This window comes from Pongo pygmaeus, chromosome 2 (assembly GCF_028885625.2).
Source record: "Pongo pygmaeus isolate AG05252 chromosome 2, NHGRI_mPonPyg2-v2.0_pri, whole genome shotgun sequence".
Classification (NCBI taxonomy): domain Eukaryota; kingdom Metazoa; phylum Chordata; class Mammalia; order Primates; family Hominidae; genus Pongo; species Pongo pygmaeus.
This window is the reverse complement of record NC_085930.1, coordinates 194720956-194746433: the sequence shown is the minus strand read 5'-3', so window position 1 is coordinate 194746433 and position 25478 is coordinate 194720956. Positions and strand designations below refer to the sequence as shown.

Sequence of the window (25478 nt, the reverse complement as noted above, 5' to 3'; positions counted from 1 at the left end):
ACTATGATGCATTATGTATATACATGTGCATATATATGTACACCTACATTAAATTAATAAATCAAGCACTTTACTGATTGGGGGTTTAATAAACACAATAAACAGTTATTAAATCTATATATACTTTTTAAAATTTTTATTATTATTATTTTTTAAGACAGGGTCTGTCTCTGTCACCTAGGCTGGAATGCAGTTGCACTTTTGGCTCACGGCACCCTCCTCCTCCTAGCTTGAGTGATCCTCCCACCTCAACCCCTTGAGTAGCTGGAACTACAGGCACACACCACAATGCCTGGCTAAGTTTTGTATATTTTGTAGAGACAGGGTTTCGCCATTTTGCCCAGGCTGGCCTCGATTCTCCCACCTCAGCCTCCCAAAATGCTGGGATTATAGGGGTGAGCCACTGCAACCGACCTATGTATACATTTCTAGGTCCTCATTTTCTAGAAGTAGTTCCAATCTTTTTACCATCCTAGATCTCAAATATTTAAAGATTTTATCTACTAAGTAAAAATTCATTTTTTCCTGTCTCCTATTTATTAGTTATACAAATGCAAATAGAGGCTTGGAAGCACCAGGCAATTAAAGGGTTGCAGCAAAATATAAGGAAGAAATGGGGCCGGGCGCAGTGGCTCATGCCTGTAATACCAATGCTTTGGGAGGCCGAGGTGGGCAGATTGCGAGGTCAGGAGTTCAAGACCAGCCTGGCCAACATGGTGAAACCCCGTCTCTACTAAAAACACAAAAAATTAGCTGGTCATGGTGGCACATGCCTGTAATTCCAGCTACTCGGGAGGCTGAGGCAGGAAAATTGCTTGAACCCAGGAGGTGGAGGTTGCAGTGAGCAGAGATCTCGTCATTGCACTCCAGCCTGGGCGACAGAGCAACACACCATCTCAAAAAAAAAAAAAAAAAAAAAAAAGAGAAGAAATGTATCATTTTATCAGCCTTGCAGTGGATGAGTGACCAAACTCTCTTAGGTCGTTAGAAATACTGGAAGTAAATTCCTCACCATCTTCACAGTTACCTAGTTGGAAATCATTGCCTTCTAACTAACTAGCTGGGTGACTTTGGGCAAAACACTTACATAGGTATAACAACAATGATATAACAACAATAATAATACAATTCCTGCTTATATCCGGCAGGCAAATGAGCTGTGAGATAGGAAAAATTCAAAGCAGTATAAAAGCAGAATGTGTTCTCTTTTAGCACTGGGCTACAAGGAGCCATTAGGAAACATAGACTTCTACCCAAATGGAGGACTGGATCAACCTGGCTGCCCCAAAACAATATTGGGAGGTAAGCACAGATACTTTATATTTTGTAAAATAGTGGTATAAAAAGGCATATTTGGAGGCCGTGCATGGTGGCTCATGCCTGTAATCCCAGCACTTTGGGAGGCCGAGGCGGGTGGATCACCTGAGGTCAGGAGTTTGAGACGAGCCTGGCCAACATAGTGAAACCCCATCTCTACTAAATACAAAAAATTATCCAGGCATGGTGATGCATGCCTGTAGTCCCAGCTACTCAGGCGGCTGAGGCAAGAGAATCTCTTGAACCTGGGAGACGGAGATTGCAGTGAGCCGAGTTTGCGCCACTGCACTCCAGCCTGGGCAACAAGAGTGATACTCCATCTCAAAAAAATAAAAATAAAAAAATAAAAAGGCATATTTTGGCCAGGTGCAGTGGTACATACCTGTAATCCCAGCACTTTGGGAGGCCAAGGTGGGAAGTTTGCTTGAGCCCAGGAGTTCAAGACCAGCCTGGGCAACAGAGGGGATATGCCATCTCTACAAAAAATAAAAACAAAATTAGCTGGGTGTTGTGGCATGCTTGTGGGCTCAGCTACTCAGAAGGCTGAGGTGGGAGGATTGCTTGAGCTTGGGAAGTAGAGGTTGCAGTGAGCCATGATCATGCCACTGCACTCTAGCCTAGGCAACAGAGTGAGACGTGTCTCAAAAAAGAAAAAAAAAGAAAGAAAAGAAAAAGGCATATCTTTAAAATCTGACATTATTCTACATGTAGTAATTTTTAATAGAAAACAAACTTCCTGAGAAGATACAGGTAGTATAAATATAAATTATAAATTATAACTCAAATATACTACTTTTAAAACTATAGCCACATGTTTGAAAGCTATTATGAATTATTTCTCTTTCTTGAAAAGGTATGTCTTTGACCTAGAAATTCCACACCTGGAAATTGCTCCTAGAGAAATAATGGAAAATGTAGACAAGAATTAGAGTGCAAAGATGTTCAACATAACATTATTTATAATAATTAGAGCTTTTGAAATAATTTAAATGGCCAGCTTACAAAAATTATTAAATGAATTATGGTATGCTCACAAAAAATATAATTCTTAAAAGTCACATTTTCAGAGATTAATAAAAATTCTTAGTGTGATAAGTGAAAAAGATAAAACTATATAATATGATGCCAATTTATTTTTTTAATCTGTATTTGTACAGATGTAAATACAGATAAAAAGACTAAAAGTAAATGCTCCAACTAATTATTACTGGCAATCTGTTGATATCAGACTTTTAGGTGTTTTTGCATCACTGTTTCCTATCATTTTGTGTTTTTCAAATAATTATATATTACTTTTACAATGAGAAAAAACTCAAAAACATAAATGGGGAGTTACAGGGCAACATAAAAGTGAGATGACTGACAGAATATGACGGCCACCTTCCTTCCTTCCTTCTTTCTTTCTTTTTTTCTTTTCCTTCTTTCTTTCTCTCCCTCCCTCCCTTCTTTCTTTTTTCTCTCTCTCCTTGCTTCCTTCCTTCCTTCATTCCCTTCCTTCCTTTCTTCCTTTCTCTCTCTTCCTTCCTTTCCCTTCCTTCCTTCCCTCCTTCCTTTTCCTTCCTTCCTTCTTTCCTTTCCCTTCCCCTTCCTTCCTTCCTTCCTTCCTTCCTTCCTTCCTTCCTTCCTTCCTTCCTTCCTTCCCCTCCCTCCCTTCCTTCCTTTCTCTTCCTTCTTTGCAGTCCTCCTGCCTTGGCCTCCCAAAGTGTTAGGATTACAGGTGTGAGCTACACCTGCCAGCAATAATGTCAGCCTACCCTGAGAATGACCCTTACAGCAGACACAGCTGACAGCAACACTTCAGTAATGAGGGTTGCCATGTGGAGGTTGCTGGATGGGGTGAGGGTGCTAAGTGAAGATGCTGTAAAAACTGCATGCTTTGTACAAGTGGTTGCAGTTCTCATGTCCGGCCTGTTGTCACTGGACTGTCCCTGTACGTAAGTTCCTCCAATAAGCTGTAGGTCTTGTTCACTGGCTCTAGGTATCTTCTTTAGCCTTTTGAACCTGGTGTCATCCTTAATGAAGTCAACAGGGGCCCAGCACAAACAACCATTCCTGGCTGTTGATAGTGTTTCTGATTGTTCTATTTCAGCGGTTATAAGTACAATGTATACATTTCCGGTTTTAAAATATTTGAAAACAAATTTGGGATACTTAATTGGCTGAGTTAGGAAAAAAATCCTAAACCACAAAAATACATCTATCATCACCATTATTTCATAACAAAGGGCATTTAACGCATATACCCACAAAAGAAAGGACATAAACCCAGAGCATGCAGAACTTTACATTAATTGCAGTTAGCTTAATGAAATACTCACTGTCTCATCTGTGTGGTTCCCATACTCTACTACAGACTCGTGAACACATTGTCGTAAACCAGCACTAGTCCAGAAATGGCATTTTGGAACTACTGAGCAGTTGTACTTTCCAATGACCCTCAACATCTGGCAGGTGTCCCCCATGTCTCTCTTGATTGTCTGCCTGGTTTCTGTGCAGTGCCAGGCCCCGTTGCCTTTGACATGAATGAAAAATGTGGCAGGAATCTGAATGACTCTTGCTCTTGAGTTTTTGGCAGTTGTTGGGATTATTGGCAACAGTCAATAGTCTGGCAACAGGCAACAGTCTGAACAGTACCAGACCAAGGAAGCTCATAAGAACCAGACTTCCAGTTAAACCCTCGAGCAGAAATAAAGCAGACGGGTTTCAGCAAACAGGGGAACCCGCTAGAGGTTGCATTTATTCATTCATCCAACAAAAACCTATTAATTTGCCATGCGTCTGGCACTGTGTTAGGATCTGGAACTATAGGAGAACAGTTCAGTGTATTATAACAGTTCAGAACAGTATTAATAGTTCAACTATCACGGTGAACTAAATAGACAAAGTCTGTACATTGAGAAAAGCAGAGTCAAGGTTATTCTATTCAAGATAGAAGCTAGTACTCAGCCGAGTACGGTGGCTCATGCCTGAAATCCCAGCACTTTGGGAGGCTGAGGTGGGCAGATCACCTGAGGTCAGGAGTTCAAGACCAGCCTGGGTAACATGGTGAAACCCTGTATCTACTAAAAATACAAAATTAGCCAGAAGTGGTGGTATGAGCCTATAATCTCACCTACTTGGGAGGCTGAGGCAGGAGAATTGCTTGAACCCGGGAGACGGAGGTTGCAGTGAGCCGGGATCTCGCCACTGCACTCCAGCCTTGGCAACAGAGCGAGACTCCATCTCAAAAAAAAAGATAGAAGCTAGGACTTGAATAGATCTAATAGTGGTATTTAACAGTGAAAGATTGGTTTTTAAATGCCACAACGCTGGAGAGTAAGTGAAATAAGAATGGGAGAATTTTGATAATTACTCAATTACTGGAGCGGGGATGATATGGGCCTGAGGGTTCTTTGTATCCTTCTCTCGATTTTTGTGCCTGTTTGAAAATTCCCATAATAAATGTGGCAGGGGAGTGAGAGAGCTCCATGACTGAAGCTAGTTGTTTGCATTTTTCAACCTTTCTCTAAGTAAATGTATCATATGAAAAGGAATTAGTTAATGATTCACAATTTGCTTTTTTTTTTTTTTGAGATGGAGTCTTGCTCTATCGTCCAGGCTGGAGTGCCATAGCTCAATCTCAGCTCACTGCAACCTCCGCCTTCTGGGTTCAAGCGATTCTCCTGCCTCAGCCTCCCAAGTAGCTGGGATTACAGGCATGCGCCACCACGCCCAGCTAATTTTTGTATTTTTAGTAGAGACAGGGTGTCACCATGTTGGTCAGGCTGGTCTTGAACTCCTGACCTCATGATCCACCCATCTCAGCCTCCCGAAGTGCTGGGATTATAGGCGTGAGACTGTGCCCAGCTAGCAATTTACTTTTATGATAACGATTTTGGTAATTCCTTCTGATTCTCCATGACCTAGGGAAGGTTGGCCTGGGACCCAAACACCCTCACCATGTCAGCTTGATGAGCAGACACAGCATCTTTGTAGTCTGAAGTAGCCCTGCAATGTTAGACCACGGGCTTTCAAACTTACATGCTTCAGGACTGCATGGAAGACAGGGGACAGTGTTTGTTAAAATGCTGATGCCTGCACCTCCTCTGAATTAGAAATGTTTGAAGGTGGACCTGAACTCTGTATTTTAACAAGCACGATTTTGATGCAGGCAATCTATGGATCAAGCATTGGATGACAGTGAAAGCTACCTCGATTGCTACATGAGCAATCCAGGTCTTTTTTTTTTTTTTTGAGATGGAGTGTCACTCTGTTGCCCAGGCTGGAGTGCAGTGGCGCGATCTCGGCTCACAGCAACCTCCGCCTCCCAGGTTCAAGCAATTCTCCCTGCCTCAGCCTCCTGAGTAGCTGGGACTACGGGTGTCCACCACCACGCCCAGCGACTTTTTGTATTTTTAGTAGAGATGGGGGTTTCTCCATGTTGGCCAGGCTGGTTTCGAACTCCTGACCTCAGGCGATCCATCCGCTTCGGCCTCCTAAAGTGCTGGGATTACAGGCGTGAGCCACCGCACCTGGCCCTGGGTCTTTCACCAAAGCATATTTGCTCTAATTCTTGCCACAACCTTAATTTGATTTCATCTTTTCTCCTCCCACTTGCCAGCATGAATTCTTATCTATGGGATTTTATAAAGATTAAATGAAATAAAATACACTGAAAGAGCGCAGGGCCAGATGAGAAATTGTGTGTGTATAGAATTTGTGATATAGTATTACTTAAGGCTTCAACTGCTCTACTCTTTCATCACTTCTTTTACAACCAAGGATTTCAGTATTTTAAATGTGACCACCAGAGGTCTGTATACCTGTACCTGTCTTCCCTGAGAGAGAGCTGCACCATCACTGCGTATCCCTGTGACTCCTACCAGGATTATAGGAATGGCAAGTGTGTCAGCTGCGGTGCATCACAAAAAGAGTCCTGTCCCCTTCTGGGTAAGTCCAACCAGCAGTTTCCTCTCTGATTCACAAAGAACTAGTTTTTGGTATGAATCCCAGAACCACTTTATCGTGTAAAAACCGGCCCCATAATTGTATTAAAAACTTGTTTTTCTGCTGGGCACAGTGGCTCATGCCTGTAATCCCAGCACTTTGGGAGGTTGAGGCGGCTGGATCACTTGAGGTCAAGAGTTTGAGACCAGCCTGGGCAAAATGGTGACACCCCGTCTCTACAAAAATACAAAAAGTAGCTGGGTGTGGTGGTGCGTGCCTATAGTCCCAGCTACTCGAGAGGAGGCTTAGGTGGGAGGATCACTTGAGCCCAGGAGGTTGAGGCTGCAGTGAACTGAGATCATGCCACTGCACTCCAGCCTGGGTCACAGAGCAAGACCCTGTCTCCAAAAATAAATAAATAAAAGATTAAAATTAAAAAAAATTTTTCTTAAAAAGAAAAAAATTTAAAAAATAGACTTTTTTTTTCTAGTCAGCTTTTTCTAGCCAATTTGTTCTTTGAACTACTCTAGTCTCCTACTAATAAACAGTGTTAGAAAGCAATGTAGACCAGGCACGGTAGCTCACGCCTGTAATCCCAGCACTTTGGGAGGCTGAGGCGGGCGAATCACAGGTCAGGAGTTCGAGACCAGCCTGGCCAATATGGTGATACCTCATCTCTACTAGAAATACAAAAAAAATTAGCTGGGCATGGTGGCGGGCGCCTGTAATCCCAGCTACTTGGGAGGCTGAGGCAGGAGAATCACTTGAACCTGGGAGGCGAAGGATGCAGTGAGCTGAGACCGCGCCATTGCACTCTAGCCTGGGCAACAAGAGTGAAACTCCGTCTCAAAAAGCAAACAAACAAAATAAAGAAAAAAGAAAAGAAAAGAAAAGTAACTGTAGAGTATTCCATCCAGAAGGCAGTACAGCCTCCCTGGACCCTCTATTCTAGCATGGAATAGAAGGTTCCAGAAGAGTTTCCAAGCTTACCCAGGGTACAGTCACTCTACATAGCCTGCTCCTGTGGGGACAGGAATACCCTTTCTGTGCATACAACCTCTCTGCTGGGAGTGGGTCCACAATGAGCCCAGAGACCCTCCTGACAAGTGAACTTTTTCACAGACTCATGTCTGTGTAAATGCCCTCACTCCACATTCCGGCTCTTGTGTGCACGTACAGCAGGTGGAGTGAGGTAATAGATATTGTGGAGGCTGCTTGGATATTCGCTAGGGATTAGTACAGATATTCTAGGTGGTTAGGACTTTGAAACTGGATGGCCATGAGGATTTTCTATTTTTTTCCAAAAGGAAAAATCCAAGTTAACAACAGGGCATGGTATAGACAAGGGGTTCTCAACCTTGATTGTGCTTTAGAATCCCCTAAAGAGTTTTAACACAATACTGATGCCTGGGTCCCACCCTGGATCAATTAAGGCAGAATGTGAAGGCCATTCTCTAGGGCTAGGGACAGAGGAGAGAAAGAGGGCCCTCTGGACAGCACACAAAGGAGGACACTCACCTGCTTAGTGACACAGTCAGTCATGTGGCAAGCCCAGGTCTATGCAATTTAGGGGTCCCATTGTAGTTCTTCAAGAAAGCATATTGCTTTTCAAGAGTGATGCTATTTTAAGTATGAACTTGAATCTGTTTCAATCTAGAAAATGAATGTATTACTGAAAAATGTCAGTGTTATTTTTAGTCCACACCAGTGTGTGCCACACCCCACACCCCTCCACCCTGCTACTGAGAACCAGTAAAGGAGGAAAACCACTGGAGGGTCCTGTTGCCCTTCAGCTCTTAGGGACAGGGTCGGCCAGCAAGATGGGTCACCCTGAAGGCCCTCACCATGGGGGATGGAGGTGGGAGGGAGTTTCTCTCAGAAGTGGTGGATACAGTCAAACTCAATGTTCTTGCTACCTCAGTTGCTTTTACGTTTATATCATACATGTTAATCTTACAATTTTTTAAACTTGTTTCATAGGCTATTATGCTGATAATTGGAAAGACTATCTAAGGGGGAAAGATCCTCCAATGACGAAGGCATTCTTTGACACAGCTGAGGAGAGCCCATTCTGCAGTGAGTGGTGAATGTGGTTGTTGGCTTTTGCCTAACTCTTATTTTGGGGATGGCTGAGTCTCAGCTTCCTGGCTACTTCTTGGCAAATAAGGGCCAGGATGAAGCATCAACTTTGGAGCTGGAAGGGCCTCGGTTGACTCCTGAGTCTACCACATAATAGCTGTGGGACCTTGGTGAAGTCATTTGACTTCTCTGAGTCTCAGTGTCCTGACTGGTCAAATGGGGGTAATAATGCCTGCCTTCTGGGATATTAGGTTTAATCTGATGCCATTTAAAAATATTAATTTAATAAAATCTCAACAAATCAGAGTTGTTAGTTTCACTGGATGACCATTCTAATCACTAAGATCTTCCAGAAAATTGCTTGATTCCCCAAAAGACATAAAATTGAGACTAGGAAAAATCAGGTGTCACCCATATCTACGGGTCAGTGCCAGCTCTAAAGCAAACATGATGACCTAAAGGCCTAGAGAGGTTAAGTATTCCAGATGGGAATTAAAGGGGGCAGCCGATGATTAGACGCCTTGGGAAACAACTAGAATTTCCTTGGGCAGATGTGTTTTTCCTACAGTCTTGTACCCATTTTCACTTTCCTTGGGAACAACTATTTTATTTCATTTTATTTATTTTTTTTGAGACAGGGTCTCACTCTGTCACCCAAGTTGAAGTTCAGTGGCGCAATCTCAGCTCACTGCAACCTCTGCCTCCTGGGTTCACGTGATCCTCCTGCCTCAGGATGCCGAGTACCTGAGACTACAGGTGTGCATCACCATGCCTGGCTAATTTTTGTATTTTTAGTAGAGACAGGGTTTTGCCATGTTGGCCAGGCTGGTCTCAAACTCCTGACCTCAGGTGATCTGCCTGCCTTGGCCTCTCAAAGTGCTGGGATTACAGGCATCAGCCACCATGCCCAGCCTATGTTATTTTTTTTTTTTTTGAGACAGGGTCTTGTTCTGTCACCCAGGCTGGAGTGCAGTGGCACAATAATGGGGCACCACAGCCTCAACCTCCTGGACTCAAGCAATCCTCCCGCCTCAGCCTCCCAAGTAGCTGGGACTTCAGGCATGCACCACCATGCCCAGCTAACTGGTTTTTTTTGTTTCTTTTAGGGACAGAGTCTCACTATGTTGCATAGGCTGGTCTTGAACTCTTGGGCTCAAGCAATCCTCCTGCCTTAGTGCTGGGATTACAGGTGTGAACCTCCATGCCAGGTGTGAGCAACTCTTTTAAAAGAGCCTGGAGGCTAAGCATGGTGGCTCACGCCTGTATTCCCAGCATTTTGGGAGGCCAAGGCAGGCGGATCACTTGAGGCCAGGAGTTCGAGACCAGCCTGGCCAACATGGTGAAACTCCGTCTCTACTAAAAATACAAAAACGCCAAAAACAAAATACAAAAATTAGCCGGGCGTGGTGGTGCTTGGCTGTAATCCCAGCTACTCAGAAGGCTGAGGCCGGAGAATTGCTTGAACCCAGGAGGCAGAGGTTGCAGTGAACCGAGATTATACCACTGCACTCCAGCCTTGGCAACACAGAGAGACTCTTTAAAAAACAAAAAAAGCCTGCAGATCACTGGGTTTCCCTCTTTCTTTGGAGCCATGTGTGGCAGCCCAGGATTTGGCACCTACCTGGTCTGTATGGGGCAAGCCCCTGAGCAACTTGGGGCCATAAAATGGCAAATCCAGGACTGACCTTATTCCTTCGTGGGACTGTCATCTCCCTGATTAGTTCCTGTTGTAGCATGTTTTAATTTTATCTTTAAAAAAAAAACCCATAAGACATTATTCAGATAACATTTGTATAGATGTACCCACATATTTACCACTTTTTTTTTTCTCTGAGTCTGCTGGTTAGGGAATGCCACTTTATTTTTATTATCATCCTTTCTTGCATTTTGTAAATACAGGAAAGTGTGCTGAGTAATAATGGGGGGAGTCCAGAGTATAGCAGGAACATCAAGAAAGGAGACCTGACTTAGTCTGGGGGTCAGGAAAAGCCTTCTGGAGGAATGACATTAAGCTGAAACCTGAAAGGTGGGTTCACAGAGCTGGCAAAGTAAGAGTGCCCAGGTGGGTGAAGGCCCAGGAGCCTTCACAGTGAAGGGAGTGCAGGTGGTGGGGCATGATTGGGAGAAGGATGAGGAAGGCTGGGTAGGCTGGTGGACATGGCCCAAATTGTGGAAAACCGTCTCAGCCATGGAGGGTCTCCAAATGGCCCCTTTGTTGGTTGAGTCTAAAATGGGCAGGAATTGATGTGAACCACACTCAGCTGTAGGCCCTAAGACTTCACAATACCTGGAAACACTGGTTCAACGATGATGCCTGACCATGGTGACTGGAAGCCAGTGAACTCTGCTATCACTCATGCCATCTTTACCAAAGAGAAGAGAAGGGAATATTAGAAACTTCTGCCCTGGATCTTTGCAGAGAAACTAGAGAGAAAGAGAAGAAGAGACTCAGTGATTAGGGAGGTTCAGTTTTTAGGAACCAACCCTTCAGGGGATCAGTTGGTAGTATCTCTCTCTTACCGTGTTCTCTCTCTGTTTTGCAGTGTATCATTACTTTGTGGATATTATAACATGGAACAAGAATATCAGAAGAGGGGACATTACCATCAAATTGAGAGACAAAGCTGGAAACACCACAGAATCCAAAATCAATCAGTAAGTTGAGTTACAATTGTTTGCAGTGCACTATTTCCCTTTTTGCTCAGAGAAATTAAATCACAAATCTACCTACTTTCTTATTTATAGATCTATGCTTTTCCTTGTTCTATAAAAGATATAAGGGGAACTATTGCTTAGTTGCTTCCCTGGTTCTTGATCTCCCAGGGTCTTTACAAATGGGATTGGTGCAAGGGTTTTCTTTCCTTCCCTCCTTCCCTTCTTCCTTTCTTTACTTCCTCCCTTTTTCTTTCCTTTTCTCTCTCTTTCCCTCCCTTTCTCCCTTCGTTCCTCTCTTCCTTACTTCCTTTGATTAAACATGTAATACAAAAGTTATCCTTGTTTGCTATAAAGGATTTAAACAATAAAGGAATATGCCGATTTAATTATCCCACATTGTATACATATATCAAAACATCACATTGCATCCCCTAAATCTATGTAATTATGATTTCTCATTATCAATCAAAAATAATAGTAATTTAGAAAAAGGAATTTCAAACATAAAAGTACAAGTCCTTGCCGAATCTCACCAACAATCCCAGCCCCAAAGGCAAAAGGCATCTCTACCCGCACACATTTCTATTCTTTCATGAGCTCATAATATATATGTAAACATATATAATACATATATAACATATGTATGTTGTGTTTTTATATATATGTTTCTGAAACTCAGGAAATGTTATTTGCTGCTGGGCATGGTGGCTCACGCCTGTAATCCCAGCACTTTAGGAGGCCGAGGCGGGCAGATTACCTGAGGTCGGGAGTTCAAGACTAGCCTGGCCAACATGGTGCGATTCCATCTCTACTAAAAATAAAACAATTAGCAGGTGTGGTGGCCTCTGCCTGTAGTCCCAACTACTTGGGAGGCTGAGGCACGAGAATGGCTTGAATCCAGGGGGACGGAGTTTGCAGTGAGCCAAGATCACGCCACTGCACTCCAGCCTGGACAACAGAGCAAGGCTCCATCTAAAAAGAAAAAAAATAAAATAAAAAGTAATTTGCAATAAAAATTGGAAACATTCTAAAAATCTAACAATGGGAAAATGGTTAATGTAAATATTCCCACTATACACTGAAGTCATTTATAAAACATAGAAAAGGAAATGCTTATAATGTGCTAAGCGAAAAATGTAGAATATCAAATGATATAAAGCACAAAATTAGCTTAACAATGTAAAAATCAATGAAAAAGAAACATGCCAAAATGTTACATTGCCCTTTGGGTGGTGGGAATTTGAGTACTTTTTTTTCATCTTCTCTTTTCTTTTTAACTTTCTGATGGATATATGTGGTTAAAATTAATTAATACTTTAGAAAATCTTTTATTATCAGGAAAAGCGGTGAGGAGGTTTTAAGCAAAGGAATTTGAAGCTCATTTTATTCAGGAAATGTTTTCTGGGACCTATTGTTTACTAAGCACTTGGGTTGTCTCTTGGCCACATCCACAGAAGACTGCATAGAATGTCATCTGAAAGTGGCAGTCACCCTACGGGTTCACTGTGTAGATAAATAGAGAAAGTGGGTGTGGGGTGGGTGGTTTGTAGGTGGCTTTTTTAAATGCATTTTTGGATCATAATAGTAACCTTTGTTTATTGAACTAAGCGTGTTATATAAATTGGCTAATGCAATTATACCAAAACCCTATGAGGTACTATTACCATTCCCATTTCATCTATGAAGAAACTGAGGCTCAGAGAGACCAGGTAATTTGGCCAGTATCATACAGTTGATCAGTGTGAATCAGGTGAAATCAGAAGCAGGTCTATCCAACCCCAGCACCTATAGTTTTAATCACTACATTAGATTCCTCCCATTAAGCTGTATTGCTCCCCCTAGCCCCACCACAGTTGAAGTTTGGGAGTGCAGTGGGTTTTTTGTTTGTTTGTTTTTGAGACGGAGTCTCGCTCTGTCCCCCAGCTGGAGTGCAGTGGCGCGATCTCGGCTCACTGCAAGCTCCGTCTCACGGGTTCACGCTATTCTCCTGCCTCATCCTCCTGAGTAGCTGGGACTACAGGCACCCGCCACCACGCCCGGCTAATTTTTTGTATTTTTAGTAGAGACGGGATTTCATCGTGTTAGCCAGGATGGTCTCGATCTCCTGACCTCTTGATCCACCCGCCTTGGCCTCCCAAAGTGCTGGGATTACAGGCGTGAGCCACCGCGCCCCGCTGGTTTTTTGTTTTTTGTTTTTTTTTTTTTTTTTAGGGTTCCCTGTTGGTCTGTTTCATTGCTAATGTCCCCACACCCACGGTGGGGCAGTATTTTCAGGGAGAGCACCGCTAGGGGGCGCATCTTGAGGACTCTTCAGTGAGGAAGCTAGAGCAGAGACCTTATCTAGAATCTAGAATTTTCTATTCTGGAGATTCTAAGAGCTAGCAGGGGAGATTGTGCAATTATATAATGAAATTTTCTCACCTAGCAAAGCTTAAGTATTCTGTCAATAATTTGTTACATATTTGCTTTACATATGTCTTAGAATTTTTTTTTTTTTTCTTGAAACTGTTGCACTCTGTCACACAGGCTGGAGTGCAGTGGCAAGATCATGGCTCACTATAGCTCAACTGCCTGGGCACAAGCGATTCTCTCTGCTCAACCTCCTGAGTAGCTGGGACTACAAATGCACCACCATGCCTAGCTACTTTTTAATTTTTTTGTAGAGATGATGTGTCACTATTGCCCAGGCTAGGCTTGAACTCCTGAGCTCAAGCAATCCTCACTCCTTGGCCTCCCAAAGTGCTGGGATTACAGGCATGAGCCACCAAACCCAGCCCAATTTTTAATTTTATATAGTGGATGTCTCCCAAGTAGGAATTCGTAAATTTGGAGTTTTGTATCTTGATTAAATAAATACCTTAACATCTTTAATGCACATTCTTATTTTAGTCATGTTTGTGAAAACGTCACTATCAATCAGAGAATATGTACAAGAAGGAAATAATTGTTCTATTACATGGTGAGATTGTGGGTACTTTTCTCTTTTTTTCAAGATGTACTTTAACTTTTTTTTAAAATTATTTTTACAATTTAAGAAAAAGAAAATGGTATTAGAGCATGTACCCTGAGTTGATCCAGTCTCACCAGACTATGGGAATAGATGAAGTCACAGTCAAGGTTATTATTGGCCTGGTGACTCTCCCTGTATTTATGTATTTGTATTTGCTTTTTTAAAAAATCATTTTAAAAGGCCAGGCCCAGTGGCTTACTCCTGTAATCCCAGCACTTTGGGAGGCTGAGGCAGGGGGATAGCTTGAGCCCAGGAGTTTGAAACCAGCCCAGGCAACGTAGCAAGACTGTCTGTACAGAAAGCAAACAAACAAACAAACAAACAAAAACAAAAAAACAAACAGCTGGGCTTGGTGGTATGTGCCTGTAGTCCCAGCTACTCAAAAGGCTCAGCGAAGGGGATCACACGAATCCAGGAGTTTGAAACTACAGTGAGCTATGATTACAGCACTGCAGTGCAGCTTGAGTGACAAGGTGAGACCTTGTCTCAAAAAATAAAATAAAAAATTGAGATGTAATTCACATAACATTCACTTTTTTTTTTTTTTTTTCAGACAGAGTCTTGATTTGTTGCCCAGGCTGGAGTGCAGTGGCGCAATCTCTGCTCACTGCAACCTCCGCCTCGTGGGTTCAAGTGATTCTCCTGCCTCAGCCTCCCAAGTAGCTGGGATTACAGGCGCCTGCCACCACACCCAGCTAATTTTTATATTTTTAGTAGACATGGGGTTTCACCATGTTGGCCAGGCTGGTCTCTAACTCCTGACCTCAGATGATCCGCCTGCGTCGGCCTCCCAAAGTGTTGGAATTACAGGCGTGAGCCACCGTGCCCGGCCACGTTCACCCTTTAAAGTATACAATTTGGCTGGGTGCAGTGGCTCATGCCTGTAATCCCAGCAGTTTGGGATGCTGAGGCATGGGGAATCACTTGAGCTCAGGAGTTCGAGACCGGCCTGAGCAACATGGCAAAACCCCATCTCTACAAAAAATACAAAAATTAGCTGGGTGTGATGACTTGTGCCTGTAGTCTCAGCTACTTAAAGGCTGGGAGTGGGAGGATGGCTTGAGGAGGCAGAGGTTGCAGTGAGCCAAGATCGTGCCGTTGCACTCCAGCCTGGTCAACAGAACCAGACCCTGTCTCAAAAAAATAAAAATTAAAAATAAAGTGTACAATTTAGTAAATTTTAATATAGTCACAAAATGTACAACAATCACCATCATTTAATTCCAGACCATTTTCATCATCTCAGAAAGAAACCCTATATCCTTTAGTAGTAATTCTACATGTCTACTCGCTACCTGCTGGCAACCACTAAACTTTCTCTGAATTTGCCTATTCTGGACATGTCATATAAACAGAATCATACGATATGTGGCCTTTTGTGCCTGGCTTCGTTTGGTTAGTTTAATGTTTTCTTTTTTTTTCTTTTTTTTTTTGCTACGGAGTTTTGCTCTTATTGCCCAGGCTGGAGTATAATGGCATGATCTCGGCTCACCAAAACCTCCGTTCCCTGGGTTCAAGCGATTCTCTTGCCTCAGCCTCATGAGTAGCTGGGATTACAGGCGTGCGCCACCACGTCCGGCTAATTTTATATATATATATATATATATATATTTTTTTTTTTTTTTTTTTTTTTTTTTTTTTTGAGACGGAGTCTCACTCTTGCCTCCCAGGCTGGAGTGCAGTGGTGTGATCTCGGCTCACCGCAATCTCTGCCTCCTGGGTTCAAGCGATTCTCCTGCCTCAGCCTCCTGAGTAGCTGGGATTACAGGTGCCCACACAATGCCCAGCTAATTCTTGTACTTTTAGTAGAGACGGGGTTTTGCCATGTTGGCCAGGATGGTCTCGAACTCCTGACCTCAGGTGATCTGCCCACCTTGGCCTCCCAACATGCTGGGATTACAGGCGTGAGCCACCGCACCAGGCTTAATTTTATACTTTTAGTAGAGACGGGGTTTCTCCATGTTGGTCAGGCTGGTCTTGAACTCCCGACCTCAGGTGATCCGCCCGCCTCGGCCTCCCAAAGTGCTGGGATTACAGGCGTGAGCCACCGCGCCCAGCCAGTTTACAGTTTTCAAGATTCATCCAAGTTGCAGCATGTAGAAATACTTTGTTCCTTTTTATGGCCAAACAGTTTTCCATTGTATTTATATGCCACATTTAATGCATCAGTTCATGGGCATTTGGGTTATTTCCACTTTTTGGCTATTATGAATAATGCTGCTATGAACATTTGGACAAAAGTTTTTATGTGACCATGTTTTCATTTCTCTTGGGTATATACCAGGAATAGAATTGCTGGGTCACATGGTAATTCTATGTTGAACATTTTGAGGAACTGCCAAACTATTCTGGCAGTTGTACTATTTAACATTCCCACCAGCAAGGTATGAGGGTTCCAATTTCTCCACATCCTCGCCAACACTTGTTATTATTGTCTGTCTTTTAAAGAAAATTCTTTTTTGGCCGGGCACAGTGGCTCACACCTGTAATCCCAGCACTTTGTGAGGCCGAGGTGGGTGGATCACCTGAGGTCAGGAGTTTGAGACCAGCCTGGCCAACATGGCGAAACCCTGTTTCTACTAAAAATACAAAAAATTGGCTGGGCGTGGTGGCTCACGCCTGTAATCCCAGCACTTTGGGAGGCTGAGGTGGGAGGATCATGAGGTCAGGAGATTGAGACCATCCTGACTAACACGGTGAAGCCCCGTCTCTCCTAAAAATACAAAAAATTAGCCAGGCATGGTGGTGGGCGCCTGTAGTCCCAGCTACTCGGGAGGCTGAGGCAGGAGAATCACTTGAACCCAGGAGGCAGAGGTTGCAGTGAGTCAAGATCGTGCCACTGCACTCCAGCCTGGACGACAGAGCCGACACTCTGTCTCCAAAAAAAAAAAAAAAAAAAATTAGCCGGGCATGGTGGCACATGCCTGTAATCCCAGCTACTCAGGAGGCTGAGGCGGGAGAATTGCTTGAACCCAGGAGGCAGAGGTTGCAGTGAGCTGAGATTGCGCCATTGCACTCCAGCCTGGGCAACAAGAGCAAAACTCTGTCTCAAAAAAAAAAATATATTTTTTATTGTGGTAAAAATAAATAACATAAAAATTACCATCTTAATCATTTTTTTGACCTACAGTTTAGTAGTGTTAAGTATATTCACATTGTTGTGAAATAGATTTCCAGAACTTTTTCATCTTGTGAAACCAAAACTCTATACCCATTAAACAACTCCCCTTCCCCCGACCCCAAAGTAAACCCCATTCTACTTCCTCTATGAATTTGACTGTGTTAGATATCTTATATAAGTGGAATCCTACAGTATTTGGATACAGTCACTAAGTGAAATAAGTGACTGGCTTATTTCACTTAGCATAATGTCTTCGATGTTCATCCATGTTGTAGCACGTGACAGGATTTCCTTCATTTTTTTTCTGGGAAACTCACTTATTGATTGATTGACTGATTTGATTTATTTATTTTTTTGAGACAGAGTCTCACTCTGTCACCCAGGCTGGAGTGCAGTGGCGCAATCTTGGCTCACTGCAATCTCCTCCTCCCAGGTTCAAGCGATTCTCCTGCCTCAGCCTCCCGAATAGCTGGGACTACAGGCACATGCCACCATGCTCAGCTAATTTTTTGTATTTTTAGTAGAGACGGGGTTTCACCATGCTGGCCAGGATGGTCTCAAACTCCTAACTTCATGATCTGCCCACCTCGGCTTCCCAAAGTGCTGGGATTACAGGTGTGAGGCACTGCGCCTGGCTCATTTCCTTCATTTTTAAGGCTGAATAATATTTGATTGTATGCATATACCACATTTTGTTTATTCTTCCATCAATGAACACTTGGGTTGCCTCCTCCTCTTGGCTATTGTGAGTAGTGCTGCTATGAACATGGGTGTGCAATTGTCTGAGACTCTGCTTTCAATTTTTTTGGACTTATATCCAGAAGTGGAGTTTCTGGATCATATTGTAGTTCTATTGTTAATTTTTTGAGACACCACTATACTGTTTTCCTTAATGGTTGTGCAATTTTCCAATCCCACTGACAGTGCATACAGGTTCCAGTTTCTCCACATCCTCACCAACATTTGTTATGTTCTATTATTTTGATATTAACCATCTGAAAGGGTGTGAGATGATTCTGTGTCTTTTGAACATTTACATCACTTATTTATTTATTTATTTTTTCAGACAGAGTCGCGCTCTGTCGCCAGGCTGGAGTGTAGTGGCGTGATCTCGGCTCACTGCAAACTCCACCTCCCAGGTTCAAGCGAATCTCCTGCCTCACCCTCCCGAGTAGCTGGGACTACAAGCGCGAGCCACCATGCCCAGCTAATTTTTATATTTTTAGTAGAGACGGGTTTTCACCATGTTGGCCAGGATGATCTCCATCTCTTGACCTTGTGACCTGCCTGCCTCAGCCTCCCAAAGTGCTGGGATTATAGGCATGAGCCACCATGCCTGGCTTCCATCACTGTTTAAAACACTTCCTAACTTTCTGGCACACGGGTTTCCAGGATTACTTTGCACGTTTCCTGCCCCAGCTGTGGAATCAACAATTTTCTCTAGGGAGCCCTGGTTTCTTTCAGTAGAGATGGTATTAAGAAAACAAAATCTGGGCGCCTTTTAGATTAGTTTTATTTGTAGCACTTCTGTACTCCATGCGACTTTGACATGATCCCAGTGGGGTGACAGATACCTTGTCACAATCACCCCATTCCCAAAGTAAGTATTACTGTTGGCTAGGCTTGGTGGCTCATGCCTGTAATTCCAGCACCTTGGGAGGCCGAGGCAGGCGGATCACCTGAGGTCGGGAGTTCAAGACCAGCCTGGCCAATATGGTGAAACCCTGTCTCCATTAAAAAATACAAAAATTATCCAGGAGGAGTGGCAGGTGCCTGTAATCCCAGCTACTCGGGAGGCTGAGGCAGGAAAATCACTTGAACCCGGGAGGCAGAGGTTGCCGTGAACCGAGAGAGATCACACCACTGCACTCCAGCCTGGGCAACAGAGCAAGACTCCATCTCAAAAAAAAAAAAAAAAAAAAAAGGATTAATGTCTAGAGCAAGCCTTCTGTTCCCAAAGCCAGGGGCTCCATGGTTCTTCCACCTCCCCAGAAAGACAGTGACTGAGCTGAACCTCTCCAGTGATATACCTTACCTTCAATTTGGTCTTCCACCTATAGAAAACATCTCTATACACTTGGATAAAAGTATCAGACTCTGGATTTGCCTCTTTTAAGGTTCATCTTGAGAGGGAGAACTAAAAAAAATACATGCTAAAGCACAATTCAATTAGCATCTAGTTTGGCTAAAGATATACCTAGGCATCTAGGGATGCAGTTTAATGGAAAGATCATAACTTTGAACTCAGCCAGAACTGGGCTGGAATCTCTTCACTGCTACATATAAGGCCTGTCACCTGGGGAGCTTGATCTCTGTAAGCATCTATTTCTGTCTATTAAATGAGAAGAATAATGCCCCCCTTGCGGAATGTTTCGGGGGGTTGGAGAGATGAGTCGAGAGACAAGGACATCATCTGGTGTGTACTAGGCAGTCATTAGCATCACACCTCTCTAATGTCATTTTGGGTCACTTACATAGCCCTTTGGAGTCAGCAGACTTTGCCCATCAAAGTTGACTAGTTCTTGGAAGGTTTCTACACTCCAGCCTGGGCAACAGTGTGAACCCTGTCTCAGAAGAAAAAAAAAAAAGTCAGCTGGTGCAGGCTATGAGGTGAAATAGTTACCAGCTTACCAGTGACTTGCAGGCTTCAAAACTGCTTTCTCTCATTAGTAGTCTTTATCCATTTTTCAATATTATTTCTTCCTTCCAGTGAACCCACCACATTTCAGAAATATCACCAAGTGAGTCTACTTGCAAGATTTAATCAAGATCTGGATAGAGTGGCTGCAATTTCTTTGATGTTCTCTACAGGATCTCTAATAGGCCCAAGGTACAAGCTCAGGATTCTCCGAATGAAGTTAAGGTCCCTTGCCCATCCGGAGAGGTGAGCTGAGGGTAGGGTTTGACAAAACGCTGTTTTCCAAAGATATTGCTGGATCCTGTCCAATCTGCTTGGTCTGATGTTTTAATAAGACTCTATTATTCACAATGAGGGACATGATGGGTTTTCCAAAAATAGTTTTTATTACAAACAAGTAGCCCAGGCCAAGTGTACTGGCTCAAGCCTATAATCTCAGCACTTTGGGAGGCCAAGCTGGGAGAACTGCTTCAGCTCAGGAGTTCTAGCCAGCCTGGGCAACATATGGAGACCCTGTCTCTACAAAAAGAGAAAAAAAAAAAACAACCCAAAACAGAAAGCAAGTGGCCCAGCCCACCTGCATTTGATGGTACATGCCTGTAATCCCACTACTCAGGAGGCTGAGACGAGAGGATCACTTGAGCCCAGGAGTTGGAGTCCAGCCTGGGCAACATAACAAGATCCTATCTCAAAATAAAAACAAAAAATTAAATAAAAAATTTTAAAAGTAAAAACAGGTAGCCCAGTAATCCAAGAAAATTATACTGCATGTACTTAAAGGTAGATAAGGTAGATGACCTAGTAATCCAAGGAAATAATGTTGTTATATGCTTAGAATTATACAGTTCTTCTCTAACTACCACACTGCTTGTAAGCTGGTAATTTGTTGTAGAAAAGAAAGCTTTATATAATTTGGCAAGCTGATTAAACAGAGCCTAGTATTAAAAAAAGGTACAGAAAATTGGAACATTTTATTCCCTTGACCACAGGCATGTCCACCACACCCAGCTAATTTTTGTATTTGTGATTTTGTATTTTTAGTAGAAAAAAATATTTTTGCATTTTTAGTTTCGCCATGTTGGCCAGGCTGGTCTTGAACTCCCGGCCTCAAGTATCCGCCCGCCTCGGTCTCCCAAAGTGCTGAGATTACAGGCATGAGCCACTGCACCCTTGACAGTACAAAAGTATTATATTGAATTTCTTAAATTTGATAATGGCACTGAAAATGTCCTTGTTCTTAGGAAATATACAATGAAGTATTAAGGAGTAAACAATCTATTCTCAATTGCTCCAGAAAAAATAAACAATGTATGTTTGGGGAGAGAAAGAGAGAGAAACAGAGAAAGAGGGGGAGAAGGAGAGGAAGAATTATTACTTTTTAAGTACAGAGCTGTGTTGACATGTATGTTTTGTGACAAATGCCACTCTACCATATAGTCCTAGCATCTAACCTGCGGACAGAGAGGGAGACACGAAATGATGTGAGCAGTTAGTACTTTGTGAATTCCTTTTTCTTAAAAGTTTAGGGACTGAGCACAGTGGCTCATGCCTGTAATCCCAGCAGCTTGGGAGGCCAAAGTGGGCAGATCACCTGAGGTCAGGAGTTCTAGACCAGCCTGGCCAACATGGTGAAACCCCGTCTCTACCAAAAATATAAAAAATTAGCTGGGCAGTGTTGGTGTGCACCTGTAATCCCAGCTACTCGGGAGGCTGAGGCAGGAAAATTGCTCGTACCTGGGAGGTGGAGGTTGCGGTGAGCCGAGATCATACCACTGCACTCCAGCCTGGGTGACAGAGTGAGACCCTGTCTCAAAAAAAAAAAAAAAAAAAAAAAGAAAACAAAAAAAGAAAGTTTAGGGTACCCTAAAACATTTAATAATACAAGTTTCTCCTAAGAGGATAGTCATTACATCCTAAAACTTTTTAATACTTTTTTCCCCTGAATATCAGACAATATATGTCTATTTGACAAAATCTAGAAAGTACAGAAATTGTTAGGAAGCAGAAAAATATCACCCATATTGTCATTATTCAGAGGCAACCACTGTTAATATTTATTGTTATTTCTATATAATCTTCCTTTCTTTTATTGTTTTTAAAGCTAAAGTTATGTGGTAAATACAATTTTACATCTTTCTTTTTTGGGACGGAGTCTCGCTCTGTCACCCAGGCTGGAGTACAGTAGTAGCGCGATCTTGGCTCACTGCAACCTCCACCTCCTGGGTTCAAGCAATTCTCTTGCCTCAGCCTCCGAAGTAGCTGGGATTACAGGCACACGCGACCACGCCCAGCTAATTTTTTGTATTTTTAGTAGAGACAGTGTTTCACCATGTTGGTCAGGCTGGTCTCCAATTCCTGGCTTCAGGTGATCCACCCGCCTCGGCCTCCCAAAGTGCTGGGATTATAAGCGTGAACCACCGTGCCTGGCCATGTATCTTGCTTTCTCCTTGGTGTTTTACTTACCATAAGCATTTTCTTTCTTTTTTTTCTGAGACAGAGTCTCGTTCTGTCGCCCAGGCTAGAGTGCAATGGCGTGATCTCAGCTCACTGCAACCTCCACCTCCTGGGCTCTAGTACTGCCTCGGCCTCCTGAGTAGCTGGAACCACAGACACGTGCTACCACGCCCAGCTAATTTTTGTATTTTTAGTAGAGACGGGGTTTAGCCATGTTGGCCAGGCTGATCTTGAACTCCTGGCCTCAAGTATCCGTCTGCCTCGGCCTCTTAAAGTGCTGGGATTACAGGCGTGAGTCACTGCACCTGGCCACTGTAAGTGTTTTCTATATTAAAAACAATTGCTAAATAATTTTGTATCTTAAGGATATAATATTATTTACTAGACCATTGCATTTTTATAAATTCATTGACAAGGATATTTTGTCTTATTCTCCCAGACCCCAGCTGTGTCGGTATGATCTTGTCCTGATGGAAAACGTTGAAACAGTCTTCCAACCTATTCTTTGCCCAGAGTTGCAGTTGTAACTTTTGCCAGGACACATGGGCATCAATAATAGAAAGAAAGCTACAACCACAGGCTGTTTGAAAGCTTCACCTCACCTTTTCTGCAAGGCACAAAAAGTATGAAAAAAACCAAGGCTTTTTTCAGTAGCGTCCTATGGATGTCACATTGTACAACGTCAAACAACCTTGTGATTATAAAACGATCCTGGGAAGGGAGCCCGTAACTAGGGCAAGTCAGAAATAGCCAGGCTTGCGGCAGCCCAGCGCTGTGTCTGCTGCGTCCTGGGGCCTCGTTTGTTCCGACCTGTCAATTCCGCTGCCTGTCACGCGGGTGGTTCTGCCCATCGTGGCTGCGGGTCAAGCATCTTCAAGGGAAGGACGGACTGGAGGCCTCACCGTGGACTCAACTCTGCATTCTCCGTGCCACATTCCTCCAGTTCCCACACGTAGAAGGGAACGAAACTGATGTCTACCTCATGGGACTGCTGTGTGGGTTTGGGAGGCAAATACCTTTGAAGGGTTTTTTGAAATCCCATAGGTGCCACATCTATGAGATGTTTGATAAATGTGAATATGCTTTTATTTATTTTCATAGGGCTTATCTAATTTGCAATAACAGAGCCTCTCTCTATCAACACCAGCTTCTCTCTCGGGCTGTTTGCTCAGGGAAGGCCAGAAAGCCAGGTGCTGGCCCTCTGCCTTCTCTAAAGTGTTGTTGGAGCATGGAGGAGCTGGAGGAGATGGGGATGGAATGACAGCTAAGAGGGCGGCTGCTGGGACTAGATAGTAAGTGGATGAAGAAAGAAGGACGAGGAAGCTGTGGGGCAGCCTCTCCACACGGGGACAGGGGATGGAGCATGAGGCAAGAGAAGGAAAAGCAGAGCTTATTTTTCACCTAAGGTGGAGAAGTATCACTTTACAGGCAACCCTCATTTTAAGCAACCCTTAAGAAATGTTTATGTTTCTTTATTACCAATGTAATCTATGATTATTGAAGGAAATTTAGAAAATGCATAGATACAAAATTAAAAAAAATACTATCCACGATCCCACCTATTAGACGTAATTAATGTTAGCCTTTTGGAACAAGGCTGTCACCTGTTTTGCTAACACGTGAATTCAAAGCATGAACTGGTTTACTTTTGGAAAATCTGAAGCCTCCAGTTTGAGGAATCCTTTGCTTCCCTGGAGGTAGATGCTGTCTGCGAATCTAGAATGACAGCAGGAGTCCAGTCAAGAGGTCCTGTCAGGCCAAGGCCAGAAAAAAGGGAGGACAATCCCTGGGGCCAGATGCCCAGTGGGAGGGGAGGCACGATCTGTCCCAGGGCTGTGGTCACTGCAGGAAGGTCTGTGAAAAGGAGGTGACAGGCCCAGTCACCTGCTCTTCACCCAAGTGATTGCTCCTTCAACTGCTATCTGTGAAAATAGCCCTTGTTATGAAGAAATCGACTCTCTCTCTCTCTTTTTTTTGGAGTTGCCTAGGCTGGAGTGCAATGGTATGATCTCAGCTCACTGCAACCTCCACCTCCCAGGTTCAATTGATTCTCCTGCCTCAGCCTCCTGAGTAGCTGGGATTACAGGCATGTGCCACCACACCCGGCTAGTTTTTGTATTTTTAGTAGAGACAGGGTTTTACCATGTTAGTTAGGCTGGTCTCGAACTCCTGCCCTCAGGTGACTGCCCGTCTCGGCCTCCCAAAGTGCTGGGATTACAGGCATGAGCCACCACACCTGGTGAAGAAATGGATTCTCTATGTCATAAATTAAAGAAATCTATAATTATATTCCTGTGTGGCACATCTGCTTACAGATTTACATTTGCAGCAAATACAGAGTCTGTTTTATTTAAGCGAGGGATGACTGAACTCTGAGTGGAACAAGCTCTTGGACATGTTACCATCCTTCCTCCTCCTTCCCACATTTCCTCAGCAATTGTGGATAGAGATATCAGTGTGCTGTAGGCCCTGTTTTTTTTTTTTTAGATGGAGTCTCGTTGTGTTACCCAGGCTGGAGTGCAGTGGCACGATCTCTGCTCACTGCAACCTCTGCCTCCCGGGTTCAAGCAATTCTCTGCCTCAGCCTCCCAAGTAGCTGGGATTACAGGCCATGCCTGGCTAATTTTTGTATTTTTAGTAGAGACCTGGTTTCACCGTCTTGGCCTTGAACTCCTAACCTTGGGATCCGCCCGCCTTGGCCTCTCAAAGTTCTGGGATTACAGGTGTGAGCCATCGCGCCCGGCAGCCCTGGTTTCTTCTTAGAGTTTTATTGGTCCGTATTTTGATTAGCACAGTCACTTTTTTGTTCTTTTTCCTGGTAAGCAGGGAGTCAAAACAATAGCAAGAAAATGCCAGAAATAGAATTTCTACCAATTTGTAAACTCTAGGCTCATGGGTCTCCTAGACCAGAAGGATGGTCTGGCTCACTGTAGGATGGGTAGATGGGTGAATGAATGGATAAAGAAAGGAAGTTTGTTCACCAGAGGAGATGAATTTCAATAAATTTCATGTAACAGTGATCAGGAGAAATAAAGGCAGTTATAATTGTGGCCACTCTGTTCTCAGAGTCTTTCTTCCAAGGGCCCCTGGAACTTTTGACTGTCTCTTGTTATCCTTGCTTCTCCTCCCCTCTCTTTCTCAGTACCATGTATCTGTCTGAGTGCCAAATTCAAAGCACAATTAAATTACAGTCCACCCTATTCCCTCCCCGCTTCACTGGTGACCTCCTACTCATCATTTGGATCGTGGCTCAATTGCCACCTCCTCAGGGAGTCTTC

The 25478-nt window shown here is 43.5% G+C and overlaps 1 protein-coding gene and 1 long non-coding RNA gene across 5 annotated transcripts in view; one reads left to right on the top strand and one right to left on the bottom strand.

Annotated features, from left to right (window-relative positions):
- LIPH (lipase H) overlaps positions 1-25250 on the top strand; it is a 75095-nt gene extending 49845 nt beyond the window's left edge. For all 4 annotated transcript variants that reach the window (XM_054483573.2, XM_054483576.2, XM_054483575.2 and 1 more), the window contains 6 exons: positions 1213-1302; positions 6079-6246; positions 8224-8319; positions 10866-10977; positions 19819-19992; positions 22640-25250. In XM_054483573.2, the coding sequence (XP_054339548.1) occupies positions 1213-1302; positions 6079-6246; positions 8224-8319; positions 10866-10977; positions 19819-19992; positions 22640-22727 (728 nt within the window). In that variant the 3' untranslated portion in view covers positions 22728-25250. The remainder of the gene's footprint in view (positions 1-1212; positions 1303-6078; positions 6247-8223; positions 8320-10865; positions 10978-19818; positions 19993-22639) is intronic.
- LOC134739207 (uncharacterized) lies at positions 7092-19672 on the bottom strand. Its single transcript, XR_010125797.1, has 4 exons — positions 19583-19672; positions 10610-10685; positions 9944-10071; positions 7092-7896 (listed from the first exon to the last, which is right to left on the bottom strand). It is a non-coding gene; the product is annotated as an uncharacterized LOC134739207 (long non-coding RNA).
- Positions 25251-25478: the final 228 nt, after the last annotated feature.